The sequence below is a fragment of the Micropterus salmoides genome, unplaced genomic scaffold (assembly GCF_014851395.1).
Source record: "Micropterus salmoides isolate LMB-PRFRI ecotype aquatic unplaced genomic scaffold, ASM1485139v1 Ms_hic_scaffold_12, whole genome shotgun sequence".
Taxonomy (NCBI): Eukaryota; Metazoa; Chordata; class Actinopteri; order Centrarchiformes; family Centrarchidae; genus Micropterus; species Micropterus salmoides.
Genome location: NW_024040263.1, coordinates 6,867,286 through 6,888,916, shown reverse-complemented (window position 1 = coordinate 6,888,916; position 21,631 = coordinate 6,867,286). Strand labels below are relative to the sequence as shown.

Sequence of the window (21,631 nt, the reverse complement as noted above, 5' to 3'; positions counted from 1 at the left end):
TGTAACATGCTAATGTTCCCTACGTGACCTCCACAGCGGTGGTACAGAGATGCTTGAGGCACCTGCCTATTTCTAGCAGCCAACACATTAGTGGAAAATTTTAACATCAGGAAGCAGACTCCATTAACAACATTAGAACTCTCTGGGATTATTTTTCCTGCGTTGGCTGCTGAGTAGCACTGTACTGCATGTTGGACCCAATAGCTGCAGTTGTTTTCCTCTGTGGAGCGCTGAAATCTAACAATGATTACAGGCTGCGAGGCAGGAAGAAAAGTCTGGCGCACACAAACCACCTGTAATTTAGCAGCTAAATACTATAGCCAGAGGTGTGGTTCTAGAGGTAATCAGGTGGTTAAGAGACCTCCTCCCTATCATTGGGAGGACCACGCAACAGCTACTTACGTGTTACATAATTTTTTTGCCATAAATTATTGGTAGTTTTTGTTTAAACAGAATTCTAAACAGTACAGGTTCACAATTCCCAACCCGAGGCTGGATTATTTTGTTTAAACTGCTAGAAAACTTTATAGCCTCTAGTTACGTATTCATAAAAGTACTTGGCAAAAGTTTTATGTTCAAAAAGTTCCTTAAAAGTTTAAGGCTTTTCATTGTTCCCTATGGGGCTGTACACTTTGCAGGTATATTTAATATTTATCTCAAATCAAACTTCCTCAAGGTATTCCAAGAGTTTCCAAGATAAACTAAAAGGTAGTTTAAAATATTTGGTTCCTGTCAATTATCTGCTGAGAACTGCTGTAACACAAACCAGAAGAAAATATTTGGGATGTGCTGATACTTGAACATGCAGGGAATTCACGCAGGCTCACTGATGCGGATCAAAGAGAGAGTTGTTACTCTTTTGATCCACTTATCATTGTTTAAACATTCAGTTTCTGCTGTAAAAAATCCTACTTCATTTCATAATGACTGAATTTTTTAGCCTTAAAGGTTTCAAGCAAAACCAATGAGAAATTTAGTGTTATTTAGTGAGCTTTGGAGGTGCTGCCAGGCTGATTTTGTTACCACGCGACAGAGCCATGCTAACTGTTTCCAGCCTTTATGCTAAGCTAATTGGCAGTAGCTTTATATTTAATGGAAAGATACGAGTGGCCTCGCTCTTCTCTTCTAACTCTCTGCAAAATAAGCATATTTCCCAAAATCTTAATGTAATATGTGATTTTTGCCATGACCATGTGTATCCGGACTTTTTTGTGGAAAACATTCTTTCTAGCTTTAGTATGCGGCTTTGTAGCCGTTTCTCCCTCTGTAATGAGAGCTACAGGCTAGGACTGGACTGGGGAATGTACAGAATGTACGTTGGAGGTTTAGCTGCCTGTAGCCTGCGGTGCCAGATCGAAGACAGTAGACTGTGGCAGGTCAGGCCTGCGGACTAATATACATAAAACAAACACTGAGGTGTCAGAGGTTCGCCCAGCTATTCAAAGATAATGAGTTTAAGCACTCTTAGGTAATGAAATCCATGGGAAACTATTATATAGGAAATCAGAGCGACCCCGTCAAGGCTAATGTTTAAATGACATCCTATTTCCATGACGTCTGGAGTCATTAGAGCCGAAGTCTAATATGAAAGAAATGTCTCTATTATGTTGCATCTGCACAGACAATGATAATATAATAAAATGAATATAAAAAATAGGGTAAATTATAATATAGAGAAAGTACCTGATGGATACCAGTCTACTGTCTCTACAGACACTGACAGTAAACCAGATAAAATATGTTGTTTTCTAATCATGGACACAAAAGAAATCCAAAGTCTGCATTACTGTCCTTGGATGATGAAGTAAAAATACATGACATGTTAATAATAGGCTTAGATTATAGTGCAGCAACTTTAACTTTATTTCAGAGGATCAGAGAAGGCAACATCTGTTCAACTTTTAATACAGACCATAGGTTATAACTCTGCTTTTTAGTCTGGTACAGGTATGGCTAAATCCAATCCCACGCTACAGTGCCTATGGTAATGTGGTGGGCCAGGACAACAAGGCAGCAATTATCTCTGAGACTAAGTGAACATTGATTGGGTGTAACATCTGCTTTTTGATGAGCTTTTGCTCGAGGATTCAGAGTTGCCCATGGGGTAAAATGAAAAAGAAAATGAAAACTCCACTGTGCTCACCTGAAATGTTCGGAGCCATTCCTGGAGACCCGTGGGTGGCTGGATTGAGGTGATGCGCCGTCTCTGCTGCCCCTGACCATTGGCTGTTCTAATGTGGCCAAATGTGGTGGGTGTGGCTGGACAAGGGACAATTCCTGTCGGGCTGCAATTAAAGAGAGAAAAACCCTTAAAAGCGAAAATCATACGGGACCTTCAAAGGCAAAAAGCCTTAGAGAGAAGATGAGAAAGTACTGCTTTCAACAAGAAGTATTAAAAACAGAATAGCTTCACTTTAAACTAAAAGCATTTTACATATGACTGCTTTGACTGATCAGTGATTTGATTTGGCAATAAAAACCCCAGCTGAAAGCATGTCTACTCTGCACATTCAATACAAACTGTGTTTTCTTTTTATATTATACTGATTTCCTTAATTAAACCCTGTCTTGCATTTTCTAGTTTCAAACTAAATGTTATCCTGTTGGTCACAAAAGGAGAAGCACATTTCAATCACGTGCAGTAGGTCAAAATCACAACAAACTAAAATGTAAATGCCTGAAAGTACTTCCAATATTTTTAACTCCGAGACTTCAAAGCATGCACAATCCCACAGGTTTCTGTTGGAAGTCTGGTTGTAAGAACCTGAATGTGAAAAGCACCACAGGACTTCAAAGGGCGCCCGTGTGCTCTAGTAATGTAAGGGCAGCGGAAGAAACCGTCCAGTTGGCACCTTCGACACTTCAGATTCTGCTTGCTGACAGCAAAATGGAAAGCTGGGGTCCATTTCAATATTGATTCATTTTTAATGGGAGAGGAAGCTAAGACGGGGCCAGTTACATGGCAACGTTTACAGTTAAGTGGCTGTGTTCAGTCTGAATTTTAATGTGGCTACATGTGAACACGTGCATTAAATATTTAGGGTTAGAGAAACATCTGAGGCTGCTGGCTGGATGCTTGAGATACAATATGATGAAGAGCCTCATCTTGCGTGAAGATACAGTATCTTGGTTCATACAGTACCTCTATTTTTTTTCTCATTTCTTTTCACAGTAGATTCATTTAATCTATGTATAGTACTAAATATGGAGCTATGATCTCTTTAAAATGTCATTTCAACTAAAATCCCTTTGACCCTTTGGTGGGAAACAATTGCAAAACACTGCAGTAGAAGAAAAATTAGGATAAGGCACACCTCTGTTGAGCCACTTGGTTGCCTTAGGGGTGAAATCTAAATTGCTTTACCTTGGATACTCTGGACCTTTGCAGGGCTTTTTTCCTGAAGGGAAAGACCGGACCTCAGGGCCATGGTCCAACTTTCTCTTCATCTGAGGAAGAAAAGAAAAAAAAAAAAAGACAGAAAAGAATTAGAAACCATCACGGCGTAACACTGGAGGAGACACAAACACAAAACAGAAACCTAATTATTACACTGCACCCGTGCTTCTGATAACTTACTTTCAAAAACAACTAGTTATGATTTGAGTTTTGATGATAGATTCTAAGTCACCAGCTCTTGAAAAGAAAATTTGAGAAAGGACATGGGTCATGGATGTTTTTTAAAAACAGAGTTGGAAGCAGAAATTTGCTTTTGTAAGCTACAGACTTTGTTAACATTATGTCTGAAATTCAGCATATTAAAACACAGACATCACAGTCTTGCAACAGCTTTATGCAGATAGGAAATTAAACTTTAATGCACAGGCTATATTCAATTTATTAACATGCTCCATAACAAAGCAGAGACCTATCTGTAGATGAAGCAGCTCAACATTATGATATAGTAAGAAACAAAACAGGCACTTGTTTAACAATACTGTGCTTTATTTTGATTATTTTCCATAGTGCAGGCACATGGCAGGTAAACATGCCAGACATGCCGTAATATCTAGAGGCAGTCACACATTCACACCCAAAACTCAAAAGGTGTACAGCATGTTCACACGCGCAAGATAACCACCAAGTACAACAACGTGTTCAGGGAGGGTACAGGGTGCACTCTTTCTTTGAAGTTTGCTTCACACGGATACTTGACAAGGAAAAGCAGAGCAAGATGAGTCTTTATCACTCCATCACCTGCATGTGCACACACCAACCAATCCCTGTTACCACCTATCCTACTGCGCAAACAAAGGAGCCTGTGTAAAGGCCTGGGCAAGCCAATTTTCTTCATCCCATGCCTGCCACTCTCTCTGGCAAGGCCTCGCACCACACATGCAAGTGATCATCATTCTCATGGCCGCTCCCCCGTGATTAACAAGCTGAACAACCAGACACCGATTGATTTTAAGGCCGAAAATAAGACATACAATGTGACAGTCTGGTCTTGTCTCTTGATTAATTAAATGTGTTTCATGTTTAAGTGAAAGCGTGGCGAGATTCAACCGTGTTCATGCAGTTTCAAGTTTAAAGCCACCGATTCTCCAACAAGACAAAAAGGCTCTTCTCTTGATTCTCTGTCTGGGCTTCACTGTAAATCAGCCCTGTTGTAGGAACCACCAGCAGCACTAACAAGGGTGTATTATGACCAAAATACAGACATCATGGTGCAGATGAATGATTTTTTTCCTGAACTGTAGAATGTTTTTCACAAGGTTCTATGATATTACTATTGTTATACTTATGGCACAACAATCAGTGTTTTGCACTTTCATTTAGGGTCAAAATAATTTGTCAACTGTTTGCCTACAGTTACAGTCGAGCGCTGCAAGTTGCAACCTGTACTTGAAAATGTGTTACAGAACCTCCATCTGTGCTTCTGCTATTGTAGAAAGCAGAAACCACATTCACAATTACTCCCAAAACAAAGCTGTTTTCATGCATTTTGGGTATGTTATTGTATGCTACACAAGAAAACAGCACTGGACGTTTGACTCCGTACTGTCTGGCTTTACAGTGGCATGATTACATGTCTCTCCTCAAGATGTGTGTTTTTTTTGTTTTGTTTTTTATCACTATAATTTGGTAAGTGTGTGTTTGTCCCCCCCAGTGTTTTCAGCCTGAGATGCACATTTGAGCGTTGAGAACAGCACGCAATATATCAAAGCAGTGATGATGAACGACGAAAAACTATTTAGAAAAGCCGAATGATGAGCAGGATGTCAGCAACTGCACCCCTGCATTAGGCATCAGTACAGGATCCCTACCTCAGGATTTATTTTGTGGACTACAGAATGGATCAATGCACAGAAACAACCAAAGCCTGAGTTTATAGAAGAATGTGTACATGACTAGCACACCAACTTGTGCTGCAGTTTAGGTGCTCCCCTGGACTTTAGACTGTAATCTGAAAAATGATTTGTGCTCTTTTCCTCACAAGTCCGCTCCTGTGTGAAGCTGCAGAGAGGATCACGGGAAGAGCCATTAAAAAATCTTGAGTAATTTGTTATGGAAATGTATAGAAAAGCACAGGGAAATGTAATCTATATGGCATAAAACAAATGCTTTCAAAAGCTATGTAGGTATGTAGCTTCTGTTCTACTCGTCTACATTTAAAATATCTGTCTGACAGCTTGTTTGATTATTAAGGAAAAAAAGGGTAGTGGTGGGAGGGGGGTGGGGTTATAAGATATTTCTGCTTCTTAGGATCCAGCTCTATAACCCCACTGCCTTGTTCTTAACGCGGTGATCTCACTGCTATGGCAGTTCAGTAGCCAAGGAGAGCCTGGGTGTGTGCGTATGCATGAAGTGGATGTGTGTGCGTGTATGTTTTCTGTGTGTGAAAGAGAAAAAGAGGGAGCGCTAGCTGGCTTTGAGTGTGTGCGCCTCTGTGTGCACATGGAAGAAAAAGCTCAAACTAAAATGCGGGCGTGAAAACAAAATAACAGTGTGTAACCAGCCTCTCCTTGGGTTTCAGCCTGGGAAAAGGTAACCAGAGAACGCAGTGTTTGTAAATCACTACTAATCAGTCGCGCCCCCCCCCCCCCCCCTTTTGGATTCCCCCTTTCCCTATCTGGCCAAAAGCACGACAGATGGATACACAGAGTGTTAATGATATTTTAAAGACAGCAATCGCTCTTACATAATGTGTTGATTCATTTTAACGGAGACTACATCCTGCAGCATCAGTCACTTGAAAATCTTTTCTCATTTTTCAAACAGTGTTTCGAGCAGCCATGAAACAGTTTCATCATGTAAATCAGCTTTCCTTGAGACGGAGAAACAGTTGCATCCGAGAACTGGCCATTTTGGAAAGAATTGGCAAGTTGTGGACTTCATAAGGACCAGGATTGGAATCAAACAAGAAAATAGATTTGTATATGTCTTAAAAATAAATGAGTCTTGGTGTTTCACTTTCTGTCAGCACCATCAAAGAGCAGCAGAAAAATATTCAAGCTCTAGGGGCTGACTTCAAAATCCTGATATCTTAGAATGTGCACATCCACAAAATGGATGGAGAATACAAATGAATCCCCGTTCATTTCAATAAACTACTGCTCACTGGTTAAGAATGACATTTTCACTTAATTAATTGAGTAAAAGCCTCAACACTACACAGACAAAGTGCACACAGCTACACACAAAAAATCCCCACTGCAAGGGATTTTCTCTTTAGGCCGATTTTGAAACGCAAGTGATTAATACATTTGTTTACATTACACACACACACACACACACACACACACAGCATAACAAATTCCCTTTCATATTCTTGTTCGTACACTGCAATTCCAACTAAGGGAGCATAATTTTATGGCTGCCATCCAGCACAATACACCCAACATCCTTGAGGATCTTCTACCTCATGCAGTCTGACACAGTGACCCATTATCTGTGGTTGGAGCCTGAGGCCAGTGCACAATGTCAGGGAATAAGCTACTCCAACAGGCGACAGCAGACTGATCACATGCATGCATCTCAAGCAGCCACTTCGGCCAGCGCAAGATAACCACTGCTGCATAATGTGGAATCCTAATAACCCTGCAAACTGGGGAGGATTGCAAGGGGGATATGGGCGGATTTTGTTCCTGCAACTGATGGTTAATTACAAAAGTGGAAGGCTGCAAGTGTTAAAAACACAGGAGTCGAAGATATCAGCCATCTGTGTGTAGTATATATATCATAAGCTAAAGCATCTATAGGCTACTAGCTTATGTGGAAGGGAGGACCACAGTTTATGTGCAGGTGCACAGAGCATCGAGCCAACGCGGAGGTAAAATGGGATCTTATGCCATCCACAAGCAGGAAATTCAGTAGTGCATAACCAGTAAATACGAACATACTTTCATTCAGCATTGCAGAATGAATTGACCATATAACTGTCACAGCAGTAACCCGTTTACAAATACAGAGATTCACCCTGATTCTGTGCCGCGGCGTTTATTTACAGGACTGAAGTTACAATGAAGGCAAAAGGATGCCAAATCCCGTCGCGATATTTCAACATTTTAATGCAGCGCTAATATAACACACAGGCCCCGGCAATTAAAGCGGTGTCTCTGGGGGTCTGCTACACTGCTGTTCGTCCTCCGCAGTGGCCGTACAATCTGCCGTCAAAGATAATGAGGGCGACAGAGCGAGTCAAACATTAAATCAGAAGAGGCGGGGATGTGTTGGGAGGCGAATACAGGCAGAAATCGTACTCACTTTGTAGAAAATCATCTTTAAAGTGCCGTAGAACCCCATCCTTGTAACCCGGTGTGTTTTCCTTTCCTTTCAGTGACAATCGGTGAAGTCCAAATGTGCGTGCGTGGTGGGGAGATGGCTCTGACAGTGCGAGGGCAGCGTAATACTCTCAGGTAAATCCGACGCCGTCTCTGATGTGAACATGCTCGGGCGCGTCACCGGACTGACGTGCACGCAGTAGATTCCCCCGGTAAAGGCATTTAAAAGACAAACAAAACGGGGAAACAGCTCCGCCGTGTCAAGCCGGCTTAAACGGGGGCTCGGTCGATGGGTGAACAATGCGGTGCGACGATCCCGGAGGCGTGTGCGCCGCCGACCAGCCTCACTGAGCAGGGAGTGAACAGATGAGGGAGGAAGAGGGTGACACTCGGCAGAAAGGGGAGGAGTGGAAGGGAGCGAGCGTCAGAGCTCAGAGCCAGTGCCCTCTTCCTCTTCACAGGCTTGAACAGCTCCTCCGAACAGGATCGGATTACTGCCTCCCCGGTGGAGGTGGCAGGAATGGTGCAGTCCAACATGCAACACTGTGCGCGGCGCATCTTCTGCGAGCAGAGCAGCGGAGACATCTGCGCAGCAGACACAGGGTGGGGTACGCGCTTGACCTTTAGTATTAAACAACGTGGACCCCCACTTGTTGCAGGACCACAAACACCTCATCCATACACCCCGCCCATGGCCACTTTCTCTCTCTGTATTTTTACATAGGATACATCCTCGCCTCTAAAACCATCTGCATCAAACTGATTATAATGAAGATTAAAATGAAGTTAACTGATTCATTCCCGAGTAAAGCACATATATGCAGTGGCGGAAGGTAACTGCATACATTTTCTAAAGTACTGTACATAAAAACAATTTTAAAGTACTGAGTATTTCCATTTTATCCTACTTTGTACTTCGCCTCCACTATACTGTAGTGGAAAAATAAAATACTTATGATGCAACTAATGATTATTTTCCTTAGATTAATAAGCAGAATACATTTCATCAGAATTAATACGTCAATTAATCCTTTTTGTCAACAAAATGTCAGAAAATAGTGAAAATTACCACAGATAAATTGCAGACCTACAGCCCCAAAGTATTTAGTATTTAATTTAAGACAATGAAGAGCAGCAAATTTTAACATTTGAGAGGAACCAGAGAATGTTTGGCATTTTTATTGATAAGTAAGTAAAGTAAAGTAAGTAAATTGATAGTAAGTCAAAGATTCATCAGCTATCAATATAGCTGGCAGTTCATTTTCTTTTATAAATATGTTGGGTTGTTATATATTAAACTACCCATATGTATGTAAAATCAGTTACAATCTGCTTCACCTCGATCAACTACAACAAGTACTGCTTACATGTTAATGTATCAATAATAATATGATATGTCACGTCTTTTGATACTTTCCATTAGTACTTTACTTCCATTAGTTTATTTACTTTAAATAAACTTTCAATGCAGGTTTTGCACTTGAAATTAAGTTTTTTAATTTTTACTGTCTAAATACATCTTCGACCCCTGCAGACATACATTGACCATACTGCACTGTAGTGCTGCATTAAAGACATCCAACCCAACAGCTAGTCTGCCATTAAAATCCATCAGGTAACTGTGAATGGATCCACGACAGCTGCACCTGTTTATTTAAAACACACATGGAAAGGGGCCAATATTTGCATTTCAGTGTGGCAGGTAATGGGTGATTGCACCTGCCCAGTAAACAATATGCACTGCTGATGGCTTCACGACTGTTATTACAGCTAGTAAAAATCACAACCTCAAGCTTCAGTTTAATAATACATGAACATTTAGCATTTAGTGCAGCTGAATGCAAACTGTCACAACTCACATAAAACATTTTTCAGCCCTAACAAGATGAAAACACTAGATGCTTTTTGTTTGATTAACTTGGACAAATTGAAAACAGAGAATATTAAACAGCGTCTTTTGCCAACTGTGTTACGTCACTATGCTGTAAGAGAACAAACTGAAACTCATTTCTACATTAAACTTTCCGGTTGCCATTTATAAAACAGTGACATTTGTGTTAAGTTTAAATGAAACTTTGGGTTCGCTGGCTTTTAGATATCCAGTTCATACCAATTTGGACCGTGCCATTACTTTCAATAGATCTTCAACATTTGCTACCGTTGACCTCACAAGACATCGGCATTACATCATGGAAACAGGGGACACAATGGAGGGTCATGGGAAGGACTCTATTCACAGGTGATGGAGCATTTAGATCTGGCAGCCCTCCAGACACTCCCAGCTTACACCTGTAATTACAGACTGACCTGGCACAGGGGGGGGGATTTCAGGGGTCATTACTGAAAAGGGAAACATGGCAAGAGAGTTCTGGTAAAAATCTGACACAATTTGAGACAGAATTGTTGAGTTATTTTAGACTAGAGTATAAAGAAATTGATGCACTTGCACACTGCAAAACGCACAGCTTTTTGCAGGGTAACTCACCAAAGTAAAGTAAGATATACATTTGAGAGGACATGACAGGTGTAAAAAGGGACTTCGCTAATCGTAGCATTTTAGTCACACTTTCTCACAACACCAACACACACAGAAAAGCTTTCAAATCGGTGGTCATCGGGGTGCATCAGACGGAGCGCTCCGAGCTTTGTCTGTGTGTGTTTAAGGTGGCCCTCATGAGGAAAGGCCCTCTCGTAGCTCTCTGCCGGCTCAACCTTTACACAGCACATTGGAATGCTTGGCATGCGAGAGGAGCTGCACTGTGGCCTTTGAATAGGCCGTGGCCTCCTTTGTCGCTCTCCTTCTGCCAGTTGGTAAAGCATTAACAGCCCCCGCTGCTCCTCCTCCTCCGAAACTGACCTCCTGCTTATCAAAACCGAAAATCCTGCTGGTCAGACGTGAAGCTGTTTTCTCACAAGGAAACATAATTTTTGTTCTCATTATCAACAAATTAGGTATTTCAGGTAATAGTGCTCCATCAGATATCCCCTACCTTTGCTGCAATATTTGAACAGCAGAGGATGTATAAAAATACACTCATTACAGCGCAGTGCGGTGGATAGCTTGTGGGGAAATGCAAAAAGCCATCTCATTTGACTGTGCACAAATAATAGATATCATCAATGCCAAGGTTTCAGCATAATGACTCAATATTGTACAATCCTGCAAATAAGATGAGCATCCTTGGATGATAGAAGAGGAGGCGATGAATTGACATGACATTTTGGTTACAAATATTGATCATTTTCAGTTTATTGCTAATTTTTGATTGTTGAATCCACAGCATGTCAAAATTACACACAATTTAGCATAAAACCAAATGTTGTCTTTATATAAGTTATGATTTACCATCCAGTGTTTTAATATTTTGGCTTAATAAAGGACTAATTTAGAGCTTAATCGATCAATCGATTGACAGAGAATAAATCAGCAACTATTTACTATTTAGAGATTTGCTTGTTTTCATATCTTCTATGATAGTAAAATTGAATGTGTTTGGGTTTTGGACTGTTGCATAAAACACGCAAACTGAATGTCTCAACTTCGGCTATGAAAAGTTGCAATGGGGAATTTCAACTGATGCTCTAAATTGATAATCTAAATTGTCTGACAAATTTTCTGTTGAGTTACTAATTCATTGTTTGAGCCTCATTAGAGGTAATAAGTGAATTATAGGTCTAACACCTGTTTAGTACAAGTGACTGGCTGACGATTCCAAATCAACAGATGATGGTGGGAAAAAAAGCACTAAAGGACAAAAGAGGCTTTCTTGAGCAAATGTTTAATGTGAGGTGGTGAACTTGAAGGAGGCAAATACTTCTAAGGCAGTGATGCATCACTAAACGGGGCCATGTCATTGTGCGATTGTCCTTCTCTGTGGAAAGAAAAAAAAAAAAAAAAAAAAAAAAGAGGACTATGGGGGTCTCCTCTCAATAGATTATTTTGTAATGGTGAAGTGTGAGCCCCATTCCAGGCTGGACAGACGCTATTGCGTGTGGGGGAGATTTGATGAATAAGGAAACCATGGATCATGGCATTCTGCGGAGGATAATAATAGCATCATCTGCATGGTGTTGAATTAACATATCCTACAGCCACCCACGCGACTAAAACATTCAAGTTTGAAGGGGTCAGGTCAAAAAATAAATGAAAGCAAGAGCTACTGGTATCTCCCTCGTGACATCAATGGGGTTTCATGGAAAATAAATGAAGAACAGAGGTCAGCATTTGCAATCATTGGCAATTATTTAGAAATTGGAGTTTCAAGCAGATGCAGCATTTTAAAATGTATACAAGTCTTGAGAGAAATAATTAATAGTCAATGGTCAATGGAACGAAAAAGAAAAATGTACAAAAGTTTAAACACAAGAGGAGAGAACAGGGAAATTCAATGAGCCAGTGTTGCAGAGTTACAGTATTACAGCATCTACCGTCAGTGAAGGACTGCTACTTACGAAAGTAAGACTGTGTCAAAAAATGTCTGTCTATAAAACACTATAATATACACTATGAAACACATTCTTCAATAGCTACAAAACAGCTACAAAACAGCTTGGACAACAAAGATAAACCTCTGCTGCATCTGTAGCAGAGCTCTGATGTCTAGAGCCCTGTTCTGTCTCTTGCCATCACACATTACTGGGAATAACAGTGATCCTGTCTCCGTATTTAGTAATGTGTACTATTAAAATTGACCACTGAACCCTCAGCTAGGAAATAAAAGCCCAAGAGGCAGATTTTCCCATGGAAAATAAGTCAGTCTGGTGTGAGTGCTTAGGGAAGATTGTATTTACTCTGTGGCCTCGATATATACACTGAATCTAGGAAAGCTGCACACATAAAGCCTAAATATTGCTCCATTCTGAACCTTTAATAAATGAATAATGGTTAACCACTGGACATGCCAAATTCCTAGTTTACAAATCTCTAAAAGAACTGCAGCATAAGCCAAAATCTGATGAGCAATATAAAAATGTGTCTACATATACTGCCTTCTGATTGGAAATATAAAACCTATCTCTGTCAGTTTTTCAACAATCTCACCTGAGGAGACTAATATGCAGATCCTGGCAGGCTACAGTTCTTCCCAGCAGGATTACAAGGACACCTGGACGACATTCAGGTGTCCTTATAGTCCCGCTGGGAAGGATTTTAGACGTGGGCATAAAGATGTACACTGCATCACTAGTTTTTCCTCAAGGATGTTAGATTTGTTGCACTAGAAGTGATGCAGTCCAAGTAATCAATGACTCAATGTGTCTCTTTGCATTTTAAAGACTTGGATGATGCTTTCAATCGTTATGTTGTCTAATCATAGGCAACATACCCAAATCCTGAGGCCACCAGCAAAATGCCCAAAGCACACATCAGCTCAGTTGCAGTAGCTTGCTGGAAACTGTTCTGGTTTCTGTGTCAGAAAACACTTCGGACAGAAATGTGTGACCACAGCCTCCTTCATACTAATCCTCATTACATTTGATCTACAATATAGCTGAAAAGCAAGTTTGGGTGGCGCCGATTCAGTGATCTTCCTCATTTTGAAGGGCCTCTCCAAAGTAAAGCCCAAAATCACAAGTTTGTCTTTACAATGTATACAACACTAATAGGAAACAACGGGCATGCCTCCTACAACAGTAGTATGTACAGTTAAGATATTAGTAACAGTGGTAGAATTGCAATTTTGTGTAAATAAATTGTTAAGTACAAGTACATATTAAATGTAATATGTTTCAAGCAAAGACCTCATTATGCATTTGACATTCTGAAATGAGAAAAGGACAACATTTATTCAAGATTGTCTTAAAGTCTTAAAACAGTTTTTGGCCCTGTAGAGGAAGAGCAATGAAAGCTGGACCACTCAAAAAATTCTAATATGCTATACGATAAGTCCCTCAACAAGACGTCACATTCTACTGTCAAACTACAAGAAAAAAATTTTTTCAACATAGCGGTATAAACATTTTCCTCCATTTCTAATCCTTTGCCAATGATGGGCCTATCTAGTTTTGCATTTGGATGCAGCCTGAGCTGTCATATCTCATTCAGAAGTGAAAGAGGGTTATGGAAATGTGTGTGATGAGCCAGGTGAAACTTGGCCAGGGCTGGCATAAACATTTACACAGAAACGAATAAACCTCTTTAATCATCCAGAATTACCACTCTGCATCCCAGATGAAGCAGAGCGAGCCAAATTGTGCCTGCTGGGTGTTGCCTGTCATCCGAAGATCCCTGAATATGCTTGAGAAGGTGGTGGGGACATTCTGACAGTGACTTGGTCGCATGCCTTGACCTGAACTCACTACAGAAACTCACACATCACAGCGCCTTTGGTATTCTATCACTACGTGTGATACTGATCTCATCTGGAACACCATCTACCCGTACAACCTTTCATCTCCCCAACAAAGCAGTAATTTGCATGTTTTCTGTTCCAAATAAAGGGTTTCAAAAGACAACATGCCTGAGTAAACTCTGAACAGAGATTTGACCTTAATCTAAGTGGATCAGAGATCAGAGGATGCCGTTTAACACAGTCTGTTAGAAGTAATGAAATGGGCAAATATATTGATAATCCACCCTTCTTTTGGGTATTAATCTTGGCTGAAGGGATGGTTTGTCACGTCGCCTGTTTTAGTTATGTCCCTCAAAAAAAAAGCTACTGTGAGGAAAAAGACCATACACTTCAGTATTGGACAAACTGCAGTGTCTTTCTTAACAGAACACAACAGTGAGGAACAAAAAAGCAGCGAGTGCAGGGCGGTACCCCCTTCACCTTGAAGATAAATGGAGGGATACTTTTTAACAAGTTGTATAATGTCAAAGTTCAAGAAAGACATGGGAAAATGATCAGAGAAGACTGGGAAAGCCAGGATAGGTTCTCTAGCTGTTGTCTCTGCCTTTTCCAAAGATTAAACTAAGGTGGATCCTACTGGCAGGTGAGCCTGCCTAACAAGGTAACCTGGAAAGAATGTAGTAGAACAACTTGCAAGTTTGCTCAGCTTAAAGTTAGAAACCCAGCTCTTATTTTGTCAGCCCCATTCTCGATACCCAGGGCTACGTAGCGAAGTGGCACAAAGGGACAATGACCCCCCCCAAAAATGAAAAAATTAACCAAAACATTTGATAAGATTGAAATACGTGATGCCCGTGTTGACATAAAAATCCAATTTCCAGAAAGTGAAGGGCACATTTGATGTTGTTTAGATGTATCCACTGGCCACGCTTTGACAGCCAAGGCTCTTGACTCAAGTGTTTAGGATTCTTGTTATCTCTGAAGGGCCACCAGCAGAGTGGGTGATAGCAACCATTTCAGTGCCTGACTTGACTGCTATCAACTGCCATGTCGGATGGCACAAAGCGAGACTCACATAATGGCTATGTTTCAGGAAGAGATCAAAAAGGCAGCACATGAAAATCTATCCATCGCTGTATTTGGGGCGTTTGTTGGTGAAGATGAATGATACAACGCAACAGCAATGCAACCTGCATGAAGACTCTGGACTGGACATCAAGTGTACCCCAAGTAATTGAAACACTGAAAGCCCAACTACTGAGACTGTGAATATACTGTAAATACAGGTTTAACACATAAAGAAGCACATATGTAGATGTACACAAATTGTGCACGTTAGATTACTGAATAGCCAAGTTTAAGTCAGTGGTTCTCAAAGTGGGGTCCGCGGACCCCCAGGGGTCCTTGAGGGTATTCCAAGAGGTCCCCAGCAAAAAGTGGAATAGTTTATTTTCGTTAAGTTTAATTCCATCCATATGTAACACAACGACAGACTGTATGACTACTTGGGTTACAGGTTTCATACACGTTCTGTAATAAAACATCTAAAAGCAAAAATTCTATTAGAATGGGGACTCAGATTGGGACTCAGATTGGGAATATTTTATCAAATAGAGGTCTGTGGTCTAATCTGTGTCAGTTTAGGGGTCCTTGATGTGAAAAAGTTTGAGAACCACAGGTTTAAGTAACAAAGCTGTACATACATGAAGTGTGTCTGGATTAAAACGAATAAATGAAAGTGTGTATGAAGGGGAAACTAATCTATAAATTAATTGTGCCAGTAATAATTATTCTCTGGTTCCAAAATAATGTATTGCTGCATAAGAAAATGGAGTGGACAGCGATTGGCAAGACAGATTTTCACCTGGTTCTGGACTAATGAGATGCTGACTCGTGCCAGTTTTACAAGTCGAGCCTGGAGACAAATTAACTGTGACAAAATGTTACATTAGCATTCATTTGGAGTTATTGCTGTCCATCTCATCACTCATTTAGCTCTGTTTTGTTACCTCCACCAACCCCAGAGGGAAATATCAGGCTCTTTAGCTGCTAAATGCTCTACTATGTTCACCAGCTAATCTCAGACGGTGCCTCGTTTGGTGCTAAGCTAAGTGTACAGTGGGTTTAAAGAGTTTATTCGTTGCAGCTGGATGGCTAAACAATGAGATGAAACTCACTATAACGCTGCAGTTTGAGGTGATAATTCTCTGTAGGCTCTCTTGACTACAAGCAACCCCTTTCATATTGTCTTTTGATACATCATCATTATCTGCGTTTATAACAGCCGATATGACAATTAAAAAAAGAAACCGAGTCGGATCCTTCCCTCAGGTCATGAGTGTTGCATAGTTTGCCCACCAGAGGGCGCTCTGCAGCTCCTCTGTTCAAAACACTGCAGCACAACAGAATAAAACATCAGCTACCGGAGATAGGGGGTGTTTCTCAAAACCAAGAATGCAAAGAACGGACTTGCTAGTCGTTCTTGGAAGAATTAACTTGCAATGTCACGAGCGCACAGAACGCTGCTGACGGTTTGAGACGATGCGTTCTTGCTGGTATTGCGCAATACCCCAAGCACAGAGGCCGCCTGCATTGCTCTGATTATTATAACAGCCAGGTTTTATCCCCCAAAGCAAAAAGCTCAGAATCGGGTTTATTGCAGGTTTGAACCTACCAAGAGGTATTTGCACCTAAATAAAAATTATAAAATAAAAGCAAATACTGTGACCACAACTCTACTGTAGCTAACAATGTAATGTCTAATAAAAAATAATATAATAATAATAATAATATTAATAATAAAGAAAAGACCCCCTTTCATACTATTTCTGTTTATTTTTTCCAAAGTTTCACAAGCCCAGATTTTTTGGTAAATTACCATTTTTCCGTACATCATCTACATGTGTCTTGAATGAAATGTAATGAATGTAATGACAGAACAGCGGTACGAACGTTAAAACTATCTTACATCTGTTGGTCTTTACTCTGCAGTTGTTGCTGTACTCTGCTGTGTTGGCTATAGTGGTCTGTGTGCCTGAGGGCTCTGTGAGCTGATCTGGCTGGCCGGCTCGTTAGCTTCCCCCCGCGGGGTGATTCGCTAGCTCCCCCCGGTGACTGTTGCGGAGCGTCACCTCCGAAAACGTTTGAGCACATTTTCAATTCGCCATAAATTTTTAGTAAAACTGCCAATATTCGACATCTACACAGTTGATTTCTCGCCTCAAACCTTCTCAGAAGTGGATTTAGTGATAAAATAACGTAAGAAAATAGTAATAAACGTTCTGTTGTTGGCCTCTCTCTCAGCTTCTTGCCGCCACTCACTTGAATGCCGAAATGAATGCTGGGATATTTCTGCATCAAGTTCACACAAGTTACCAACCGATGCGCATCCTTGGTAAAATGGGCGTGTCAAGAACACTTCCGGGATTTTTAACCGTTCTTGCCAAAATGCAAACTTTTTTGTATTGGGACAGTACTTGGGCAACAAAAGATGACGTTTCACAAGGACACAAGAACAGACAAGAATACAGATTGAGAAAGGCCCACGGTGAGTAGCTCATGGTAGCTCTCACACTCAGTATTCAAATGAGTAGTTCATTTGTCACGTCAATTATATGACTTAAATAATAATAGAAACAGCCCTTATCAGTTTTCCTCTCCTGAAAACAGTCATACCAAATTTGCTAACCCTCCCTCCTTGTCTCTAGTTACAGTCGGTGTAAGAAGGGACATGTAAATAAATGTGAGCCAAACAAGAATCTAACACGGCTTCCTGCCTAACAAAGTTAGTTACCTAAAGTTATTAAAGTTAAAGTTAAAGTTATTACCTATTCTTTTGAATGTGAAACAATGGTCAGTCATCCAGTATTAGATTAATTCAACAGCAGCGTTTTCTCCGTGTCACGGTGTCATAGACGACATGTTTAGAGACAGGTGGTGGTCAGGAAATGGTTTCTCTTAGCTTTGGCTAGAATTAACAGTGCTGGTAAAGGGATAAACTAGATGTGAATATGCTAAATAGTAGAAAGTAGTCATTATGGCAGATTAGATGTAAGGTAATAACTATTGCATGACAAATGAAAAATATATACATAATTTTCTGCCTATGTAGGAGAGACCTGTTTATCATTATTATTATAGCAATGCCATGAGACAGAATATATGGTATTATTAGTAGTACAACAATACATACCACAATACATTATTTACTTTTATGTTCATTAGTAGAAGTACTCTATAATTTATAACAAATCAGATATTAATTTAATAATTTATTTTTTCTGTAGTTTTAAGATATTTTGTTATATTTTTGTTCAAATACTATTTATAACAAAAAAAGTTTATTTTTATACGGCATTATGTCATAGTATGGTTTGGTATGGTCTCAACATAACAAAATTTGAGGAATAATCTTTGTTTATATCATGCGTTTCTTAAAATAAGGAGGGAAAAGAATATCAGCTGCTATATCGGCTATCCGATTTTAAAATCCTCAAATATTGAAATAGTTATCGGACTTCGGAAATCCCATATCGGTCGGACTCGATTCATTTGTTTAATCAGATTTGATTAAATGTAGCCATCATCATTGTGAAATTTGAGGCAGATATCGGTTGTAAAAATATAAAAATCTTCTTATAAAAACTCATCATTCTCCAAAGATCCATTGGTAAATGTATCCATCAAAATGGTCTGAATAGGTGGACATATTTGTCTGTATTTTATTGCTTTTACAACAATCATATTTTTGTACAGAGAACAAGAAATGCCATTGAAATATGTCTTGTATTGCTCCACATAAAACAAACACAGACACTTATGGTGGTGTGCGCTGTGAGATATTGCTTAAAAAAACAGCCTGAGGCAAACTGAAAACTGCTTGTGGGAAAGAATGCACCAGAAGATGTTCATAAGTAATGCAATGACTTGGTTCATGGAGTATACTGTTCCATGGGATCAATTGTACATGTTTAATCTAGCTGACATTCTGGTAGGTCTGAGAATCAAGCAGCTTTTTTGGCTGAGGCAATGTGAGTTAAATAAGAAAAAGCATCTAGGTTGGAATTTTTATGCAATATGACAAACAGATCTCTTCTGAAGGAGACCGGCCATACTACAACACAGTAAAGGGACAGTACTGAGCAAACTGAGACAAACTTTAGTGTATGGTAAGATGGATGACAGCGATTCTGAGACAGATGCGTCTCCCAAGGTTTAAGAGGCTACATGGAATGACAAGTGTCAAGGGTCAAATATTTCATTTCAGGAAGGCCAGAAGAGCAGTGAACCTTGGATGGATTGCAAGCATGTTTGTTTCACTCCCACACAAGACACACAAATACTTGATGCTACTGCAGTAGTTACAGACAGAAGATACAGACTACATGCATTAACGCAGACATAAGACAATGTGCAGGTTAGAGACTACTGCTACAGTACTCTTTAACAGTAAATATGGGGAAAATATCAGTCCTTAAAATATGAGGTTTATTGCAAAAGCTTTGTCTTCAAGCTTAATAAAACCCAGCAGGGAGAAAGCACAGAACTGTATGACTGTATACGTATAATAAATGTAATACCTAGGTCTGCAGTAATACTTGGTAAGGCTGATGTTGTAGGTGGTTGCCATAGGTCTATGAATCTTGAGGTGGAAATCTGTCTGGCTGTGAGGGTAGGCAGCATGGGGCCTCTGAGGAGCTACATCCCATGCTGCGCAACATGGAGACAGACGGAAGACATAGGAGAAACCCAGCTGCTGCCAAATGGAAATGTTGAAGTGCTGGACATGCCTTTTGTGTGAAAAGCATGGCGTACTCTGTGTTCATCAAAACTCTGCAAACAAACTCAGCAAAAAAGTCAGACTTTAACCTTGTGTTACTGACACATCTGCTAAGAACTCATCTAACTAGGTGGCAAATACATTAGAAGATTAAGTAACATTGATTTTGTTTAAATAAACAGTTTAAGCTGAATGTTTAGCCTGGTTTTAGAGCGCATTTCCAAGTTGCTGTGGGTGGCTTAACCCTAAAAAAAAAAAAAGGCTACACACTGGAAGCAGTGGTTATGTGTCACTGATTTGATTCAGACTTTGCTGCAGTCTTTTCCTCCTCCCTGCCTCCAACTCATACAGCTTCTGACACGTACACCGAGAGCACTCCTACACACTGAACTACACAGAAGACATCGCCCTCTTACTTCCTATCTTGCAGAGAATGAATAAGGGGAGAGGAGTATATTGGGTCATTTGGAAAAGCACCTTAAGGAACTGCATTTTGTGTGTGTATGTTGATTTGTTTGCTCATGTGTAGCAGCGCTTTAGGCCAATGCATAATGGATATAAGAATTCCACAAAAGCCCTGCATGAGTAAAATATGATGCATACACTAGGCAGCATAGTGCAAATCTTAGGCTAGGGATGATATTGATATACCATGAAGTTTATAGGCAGAGAGCCATTTTTACCAACATTATGGAAGTTTTATTGTTTAAAATATCCTGATTTTTTGGACAGTCTTTCTGCAAAAGAGTCAGTCACATCCAACAAAACTTTCTATACCCAAATACTGAATGTTTTCTCAGATACCCAAATCACACAAAAATCTGTCTCTTCTCCTTGAAGCATGTGGAGCACAGAAACTAAAGATTAAAATGGGTTTCTTATGTCAGAGTAAAGTAGCATGTTTCTGTCTTGAGGACAAAACCATCATGTTTGTGCTTTCTAATATCATTATCAAAAGCATCAGTTAGAGAGGATTTTAAAACATGAATGTTTCATGCCACTGGCTGACTTTAAAGTTTAACTCTCAATCTATTTGGTTGTCTCTGACGCTGTGTGTGTGCCTTTGTTTGTCTGGCCATGTTTGTTTTTCTTTCTCTCTGCTATACTTGGGTCTCTCTCGCAAAAGAGATCTTGATTTCAATGAGATTGACCTGATTGAAGAAAATAAAGGCTAAACGTATTTCACATTAGTATTCTTTTCTATCACAATGTCAATTTATTGGATTCGTTATGATTTGCTTTAAATAGCCTTGGTCGTTGTCTTCACAGGGTCAAAAAACTACAATGTCAAATGTTGAGACATTTCAGTTTTTTTAACACAGTATGTGGAGCTTGATTACACACTATTGGCTGCTGTGGCTTTCTCATGTCTCTGTTCTGACAGAAATGAATGGACTGCAAATATATGGCTTCTATTTTCCCTTTCAAAGTGGATTAAAGATAGACTGAAATAACGAAGAACAATCATTCTGTCAGTATTTTCAGTTTAAGGTCAGGGGTATTGTATTAACCTGAAAAAATCTGTCCATTTAACATCAAGGTCGAGCTATAACATGCACATTTTCACCTTGTGGCAGGATATGTATTGTTAGTTCAAGCTGTCAATTGTCTCGCTTCATTCTCCAAAACTTGTCATTCATTTTGATGAGCTGTCTACCTTGAAACGACATCTAGCCTGAGGGCGAGCTAACCGGCATCCTTAAAGCTACTGCAGGCACGAAGCAGCAGATGGCATGGAAAAAAGTAAACACGCCTTCCTATTTAACTGGCGCAGCACTCCTGGGGCCAACTAGTAAGCATGAACATTCAAAGTTTAAAATGCTGGCCTTTAAATTTTGCT

At 40.0% G+C, this 21,631-nt stretch overlaps 1 protein-coding gene across 6 annotated transcripts in view; it reads right to left on the bottom strand.

Moving 5' to 3' along the window:
- Nucleotides 1–21,631, bottom strand: part of fbxw7 (F-box and WD repeat domain containing 7) — a 119,563-nt gene that overhangs the window by 19,184 nt on the left and 78,748 nt on the right. For 5 of the 6 annotated variants that reach the window (XM_038713105.1, XM_038713107.1, XM_038713106.1 and 2 more), the window contains 2 exons: nucleotides 3,365–3,447; nucleotides 2,144–2,285 (listed from right to left, as the gene is read on the bottom strand). In XM_038713105.1, coding sequence (XP_038569033.1) covers nucleotides 2,144–2,285; nucleotides 3,365–3,447 — 225 coding nt within the window. Of the gene's footprint in view, nucleotides 1–2,143; nucleotides 2,286–3,364; nucleotides 3,448–7,705; nucleotides 8,085–21,631 lie in introns of those variants that run through there. The other variant, XM_038713110.1, reaches the window with a different exon arrangement.